The sequence below is a fragment of the Octodon degus genome, unplaced genomic scaffold (assembly GCF_000260255.1).
Source record: "Octodon degus isolate 3935 unplaced genomic scaffold, OctDeg1.0 scaffold01587, whole genome shotgun sequence".
Lineage (NCBI taxonomy): Eukaryota > Metazoa > Chordata > Mammalia > Rodentia > Octodontidae > Octodon > Octodon degus.
This window is the reverse complement of record NW_004526163.1, coordinates 1-7,523: the sequence shown is the minus strand read 5'-3', so window position 1 is coordinate 7,523 and position 7,523 is coordinate 1. Positions and strand designations below refer to the sequence as shown.

The window sequence follows — 7,523 nt, the reverse complement described above, 5'->3', positions numbered from 1 at the left end:
CACTATGTAGTGCAGCCTCTTGTCTCCACTTCCTGAGTGTGTGATCAGAGGCTTGCACTAACATGCCCAGCTCTAGCACATTACTGCTGACTGTAGAGCTCTTTCTTCCTAGAAGTCAGGCATCCCCCATCTCCCGTGCACAACTATGGGCACAACACCAATCCATGGCTGTTACAGAGCTAGGCTCACAGGGAGAGCAGTGACTATGAGGTGATCTCTCAACATGGACTTATAACCAGCAGTTAGCAATTCAGCATGTTAAAGTATATTAGAAAAGGGTGCAGAGATAGATGCAAATTAGGAATTAGGGAGTTATGAGGCTTCATAGTTCAAAGAAAGCATGGATAACAGGCTTTGCGATCAAGGACCAAAAGTAACAGAAAGAAAAGATAATTACTACAGAGCTGGTTGCAAGGACAGACTTTTTTCACCATCTTCCCTGAAGCACAAAGAGAAAGCAGTGTGTTAAAGAAACATCAGTGTAAAATCTTAAGACACTTCAAACAGCAGACGAAGGCCCAGCGAGAGAGAGCAGGAGGGGAGACAGATAGGTTGGACCTAGCAGTCCTTGACATAGGTATGGTTCTACAGAATGTTTATCTAACTGGCTATTGTTATTTTATTTTTTTTTTATGAGACAGGGTTTCATCATGTAGTTCAGGCTAGCTTTGAACTCACTATGTAGCTGAGGCTGGCTACAGCCTTGGGGCAATCCAGCCTTAGCCTCCCAAGTGCTGGGATTACAGGTGTGTGCCACCATGTTTGGCTCTTGGCTGTTGATCTTAACAGTTTATCTCAAGGTTGTGTCCCCTGGCTGGAGTACACTGTTTCCAAACCCAATCTTTGTTTCTAAAAAAATAACGTTTTGCATTACCGTTCTGGGATAGTGTTTTCAGGTCTTACTGCTTGAATTGCAAATACCCAACTAGTGCGTTTATTGACCCTGTCTCACTTCCTGTTTCTCCTGCTGGGTTGTTACAAAGCCCAATAAAATTAGCACACTGTTACAGTTTGAAGTTAATTTAAATTGGCGATTACAATTTTGCATCCTAGACACATGATAATCCCTTCCCTTCTACAAAACTCTTAGTAAGTGGAAGACAAGCAACCTTTGAACATAAATAAGAGCATTAAGCCAAGCCGTGCTTCCCAATCATTATCTATTTTGAGAGCATAGTATAATGTATCTAGAACTGTTAAGTTCTCAACCCTCCTAAGTACCTGTTTTCCTTCTGTAGTTTTAGGCTTGTCTCTTAGGATGTGTTTAGCAAGATATCAACAGACAGATATATGGCCTCTCTTTTGGACCCAAATGAAGGTTTTCTAATAATTTTCATCTGAACAAGGGTAATGCTACCTACCTTTAAGAGTATGATGAAAACTAAAAGAATTACATAAAATGGTACTGATCATCTTGTATTTCACAAAAGAGGCCTTAGCATTTCCTTTCTAGACATTCCAGGTAGTTGAGAGCACAGGCCTGACAAGGTATATTAAAATACTTACCTCCAACTATTAATGTCTTTTCACCTTGCTTTTTTTTTTTTTTTTTTTTTTTTGGTACTGGGAATTAAACTCACAACCTTATGCTTGCCAGGCAGGCATTAGACTGCTGAGCTATATGCCCAACAATGTCTTCATCTTTTTAATTGGACATGCAAATTAAATGCTTACTCAAGTGTTAAAGGTGCTAATATGCACAGTCCAGGCCAGTTTGTCCAGAAAAATTATGGATCTGACTGTTCACATATCACACATGCTTGGAAAACTGAGTAATGCCTTCCACCTCCTTTGTTACAATAGCTCTGGACTAGGGATTTGTAGGGGAAAGTGGTGAAAGGCCACCTTAGGAACTAATGCATTACCAACTAAGGTGAAAAGTAGAACTTGTGAAGGAAATGAAGTTAAATGTAATGCATAAAGGTACCTTGAAATTTGGTCACTACAAAGAACAAAGGAAATTCTTCCCACCGGGAAGAGGTCCAAGGACCTCTGACCCATATATTCAGAACACTGATGGTCTTAGCACATGCATTTAAAAAGCACTTAAAAAACCACAGCAGAAGTTTGAGACCTTAACAGATTGTTACCCAAATGCTGACAAAGATTTTTTTGTTTTAAACTCAAGACTTGTTTTCATTTATTTTTAAATTTTTTATTTCTACATACATTTATTGACTACCTACTAAGTGCCAGGTAGGTACTGGGTAATTACAGGGAAACCATGAGTGCTTCAGAGTGCCAGCTGTTCTATGTACAGATGCTTGCTGGATTTGTACAACAGCCCTAGGAGATAGGTGCTGTTTTTGTATTAAGCATAGGGAGGACAGGGTGACTTGCTATTGTGATTTGTTTTTAAATGGAGGCTGGAAAATTCCAGAAAACAGACTAAAAAGTCAGATTTTACTTGTAAGTGCTGGGCTTTGGTCTTTATCAGAAAGAAATGCTTTATCTTGGATGCTACAGTAACAACCCTTGTTGAACTAATAATTCCTTGGACAATAGTGGTAGAAAGGTCCAATGAAGACAGATTTGTAGCATCTTTTCAATTAGTAGATGTGAAAGCTTGATTGGAAAGAAAAAAAGATTTCAACACACTCTCTAATAATAGGAAAAAAACCAAGGTAAATGTCTACCTGCTGCCAGGATCTCGGTATCAGTGATCAAGATGCTTTCTGTCTCCTCTGATGCCAAGGGAGGAAGCCAGCACCACATCTCAGTCATCACCGCTCTTAATGGCTCACAGCTCAGAGCAGTGGTGGTAAACCCATAGCATGGCGTGTGTGGCGCACGTGGCGCAGCAGGCTGTTTGCTGAACACTCTTAAGAGGTTCACCTCACCGTCACTGGTCTAGAACCTTGATGTCTACCCTGCCACAAATCTAGAAGGAAGTGAGTCTATTTTGATATCTTTCACTATAATTAACACGAGGACCCAAACTTCTGAGGGTAACAGCGTTCAGCCAAGCCACTGAATAGATGATATACAAGAGACAAATGAAAATGGACTGCGTAACACATCAGATCCAAGCAGCAGAAAACGAGGACAAGGAAGGAGTAAAGGTGTTACACACAAAGAGCCAAGCAGGGCGTACTCAGAAATCGGGTCCTCCTGCCACCAGGCTTGAATGTCACCTGCTCAGATGCACAGTTAAACTTCGCACAGCCTGTGAGGGGGAAACAGGGAAGAACAGAGAAAGGAGAAGAGACAGAACACAGCTACAAGGTGTTAGAAACTTGAGGCTGGCATGGTGAAACGCACTAAGATGACACACAAAAGACTACTTCTGTGGGAGGTCCACTGGGTGAGAAAGGAAGTATCGGGCCTGGATTCTCTCCGTCTGCACAAGGCTGAAACTTGTTTTTACAGGAATGATGCAATCTACTTTATGTTCCTTAACAGCCAAATACATCTTTGTTGTGAAGAGACAATTTAATTTGCATGAAACTGTGGCAGAAGCACCTGAGATAGCTGTATTTTTAAAAATACTTTTCCATCTAGATATGCAACTCTTTTCAATTCTTATTCTAGTGTTATTGGAAACTCTTTTGTCTGCAGGCATGCTTTGAGCAGTAACTGATAAAACTATTTGGAAAGTAGATTATGGATGAAAAAATTAAATTGTAGGGCTCGTTATCTTAGGTTGCCAGTCCTGTACTTAGAAGTTATAAAGTGCACTTTGGTTAAGAAAACACATTAGCTTTCGGAAAGTACTAAAACTTTTTAGAATTTGGTCCAGGAAGTCTCAATCTAGTACTGAAGCCTGTATTGCAAATTCCAAATGAGTTACTCATAGGTTATAACTTTTCACTGTAATCCCCTGAAAAAAAGCTCTTTTACCCAGTGGGAGCAATAGGCCCAGTTATTCTAATCATCACTAAACTTCCCTGCTCAACCCAAGTATTTATCAGTGTACCACAAGCAGGCTTTGTTCTGGTTAGCTGGCAATAATAGGTTACATATCTGGCTTTTGTCCCAGGTCAATGTTTCCAGAAAATGAAGGTTGTTTTGATTTCTTACCTTGACCTGGAGCCGAAAGGCTTGGTACTGAAATGGCACCATCACTAGTGAAGGCTGAGTAGAGGTTGTCACTGGAAGGAGATGGCTTAAGAGGCTGCAACAGCTGGTTTTGCCCTGTGTCTGGGATGTTGCCAGGAGGGTGGAGGGTCTGCTGGGTGTGCAAGACCGAAGCTGTACTCTGACTAGACAGGTTACCTGCCAAAGCAAACACATGGCTCCAGGAAACATGTAAAGCTTTTCCCAGTACACATACAGGCACTTGCTATTTTCCCTACCAGAACCAGGGACTAAATCCGTGGCCTTGCATATGCTAGACAAGTGCTCTGTCACTGAGCTACTTCCCTAGCCTTTAAAAAATTTTGTTTTTGACACATGATCTTGCTAAGTTGGCCCAGATGCTTCCCTCTTAAGAGCCTCCTTCCTCCTGAACAGTGCGGACAGATAACAGGTGTGTGACATCGTGCCTGATTTAGGTACTAGGCTTGTTCCATTAATCTGTCTTACTGAATGATTAATGATGAGTCAAAAACAAAACAAAACAAAACAAACAAACAAACAAACAAACAAACAAAAAAACTGATGAAGGGAAAAAGTCCTTACTAACATGAAGGGAAGCAAAGAACGATATTGAGAATCCTCCAGAATTGTCAGGGAAAATTCTAAGCAGAGGTTACCTGCAATATATTTGTATAACAATCCAACATCTTTTTCTAAGAGGGCAAAAAGTGATCATGGAAATGTAAAAGTAGAACTGTTGTAGTCAAATATAGGCTCATCTTTATAATCACATCTTTATTAATCAGTGCATGATTAATACAGGCACCTGTCTGTAATCCCAACACTTGGGAGGATGATGCAGGAGCCTTCAAGTTCAAGGTCAGATTGGGCTACAAAGTGAGTTCAAAGCCAGGGATATAGTTCAGCAGGACAAGAGCCTGCCTGGAAAGCACAAATTCCTGAGTTCAAGTCCCACTACCAAAAAAACCCCAACAACAAAAAACAAACCAGTAACTGAAAAACAATGAGTTCAAGGCCAGCCTGAACTGCAGAGTAAAACCTTATCTCAACGAAAGCAAAAATAAAACCAAACCTTTTTACCCTAATTCAAGTAGACAAGCCATAGCCCATTTTAAGATTGTAATTTAAATAGTTTCTTTATAAGCACTGTCAGTTCATTATCCTGATATATATGAAATAAAAATCTTCATCAAGGATGTTACAACTTAGACTTACCCAAGAATTTATTTGATGTTTACACTGATGCCATGTGCTATTATGACTAAGTCATTCACTAAAAGGAAGAATACTGAACAGAGTATAAAATACTTGCTTCCAAGTGTCAAAGAGTTCTGTTAAATATGAATTGTATAAGTTAACAGGAAAGGTGAATGTTTAGGGTAATGAACAGTTATAAATGAAGATGGAGTACAGTGGAAGAAGCCATTATAATCACTCTCCTTTTGCAGACTCAAAAACAGGTTTAACAAATATGAGGAATAGAGAGTCAAGGAGGTCAGAATATTAGGAAAGCTAGATGCTCCCAGAACATCCACATAAACAGCCGGAGACAGAAACAAAATAGTTTAGTGTGGTGCTTTTTACCTGAAAGCTGTGGGCTTTTGTTCCCCAACAAACTGCTGCGACTAGATTTGCTGCTTTTGCTCTTAGTGGGCCGCCGTCTTCTCCCTGAAAGGGGTGCAGCTGGGGGAATAATAACAGCAGGGGGAACCTTGCCCAGTTTTGTATACAAAGATTCAATTTCATGCTTTTGGCGACTCTGAAGATCCTGAATCTCTTTAAGATGCCTACAGAAGACAAACAAATTGAAATATTATAGCTATCTTTGTTCAAATATAAATCAAAGCAAACTCTCCAGCTGGGGATGTAGCACAGTGATAGTGTTTGTATAGCGTGCCTAAGGCCCTGGGTTCAATCTTCTGCACTACAACAAACAATACGCTCTTAAATGCATTCCAATACTTACCTAGTTAGAAAACTTTCCCCAAATGTACTGCCAGAGAATTTCTACTTTGTCAATGCATTTTGCTATCTTCATTATCCAATAAATTTCTAGCCAACCAAAAATAAGTGACAGCTGGATGTGGTGGCTCACACCCGCAATCCCAGGACTAGGGAAACTGAAGCCGGGGGAAGCATTGAGCTCAAGGCCAGTCTGCACTACAAAGTAAGTTCAAAGCTAGTTTGAACCACCCTGTCTCAAAAAACAAAAGACCCCCCCCACCAAAAAAAAAAAAGATCCTAAACAAAGGTTGATAATTTGTTAAGGGAAAAAGATTTTCTGACGTTTAAGGACATATATGCAGGACAGGTGAAATGACTACTCTCATCTAATTTGCCAAAATAATTAACAAAACCTGCTAATATAATCATACAGTCCAGTGCCACTGCAAGAGTCATTTGATAGATTAAATCCAGGGCCCTCCACTGAGCTACATCCTCACCCTTTTAAAAATCTTAAGACAAGATCTATCCATCCATCCATCCATCCATCCATCCATCCATCCATCCATCCATCCATTTATCTTACTAAGTCTCCAAACTGCCCAGGTTGGGCTTGAATTTGATAACCTCCTGTCTCAGCCTCCCCAAATGTGTGTACAAAAATGCTTGCTGAACTAGTTCATAATAGGGGCCACTTTGCTTTCACAGGAGAAAACAAACGTACTTTTCTCGTAGGCGTCGCAGCTCTAACTTTAGGTCTTCATCTTCAATGTCTGACTCATTGTCACTGCTCATGTATGAGGAGTTGAATGAATTGCTAAGGCTCTGACTCAGAGTCTGGAGGGGAAGGCTTTTTGAGCACAGCTGTTGGGGAGAGTGTGGACTGCCTGAACCATCATCCACATCCCTCCCTAGAAAGGCAGCCTCCAGGTCAGAAGATGGTCCGTTTAGATGTGAAGGCTCTGAGAGTTCAGGCTTTTCTTTCTTTGGTATCACGGCAGGAACAGCTTGTTCTGAATCCCTAAAAGGAGATGTCTCTGGTCCCTCTTTCTTTGCCTCAGTGATCTTTTCTTCAGTTCTTGATACGGAGAATCGTCCCACTTTGTTTGCTGTTGCTGGCACCTGAAAATGTCCAACCATGGTAGGTTGCCCAGTTTCTGACTTGGCTTCTGAAGAAGGAGTTTTGTGCGCACTATCTGGCACATCTGAAGAGATACCAGGGATTGTTACTCCATTAGGCCCTGGCTTCACCAGTGTACTCTCTGGACTACTACTTGATAGTACCGAGGACTCTGATGAGCTGGACTCAAAATGAACAGACTTTGCATCTTCTGCCTTATTTTTACTCTCTTTCTGGGCATCATCCTTCGCAATGGAAACCTGGTAGAAGAAAAGACAACAAAGTGAGATTAAAAACTGTAGCCCCCAATATTTAATTTCCAGTGTGGATAATTACAAAGGAAATCACTATTTCTCAGTCCATGAAAGACTGAATCTCTATAAAGTCACTCCATATTTGAATGTGAAAATAAGTTGGTTAT

General features: G+C 40.7%; 1 protein-coding gene across 1 annotated transcript; it reads right to left on the bottom strand.

Annotated features, from left to right (window-relative positions):
- Positions 1 to 314: 314 nt before the first annotated feature.
- On the bottom strand, positions 315 to 7,362 carry LOC111814911 (serine/threonine-protein kinase WNK1-like; the record flags this gene model as incomplete). The annotated part of the gene is made up of 5 exons (XM_023708787.1): positions 315 to 439; positions 3,095 to 3,166; positions 4,021 to 4,215; positions 5,623 to 5,825; positions 6,707 to 7,362. Coding segments are annotated over 5 exons (1,236 nt in total), but the record flags the coding sequence as incomplete, so codon positions are not given.
- Positions 7,363 to 7,523: the final 161 nt, after the last annotated feature.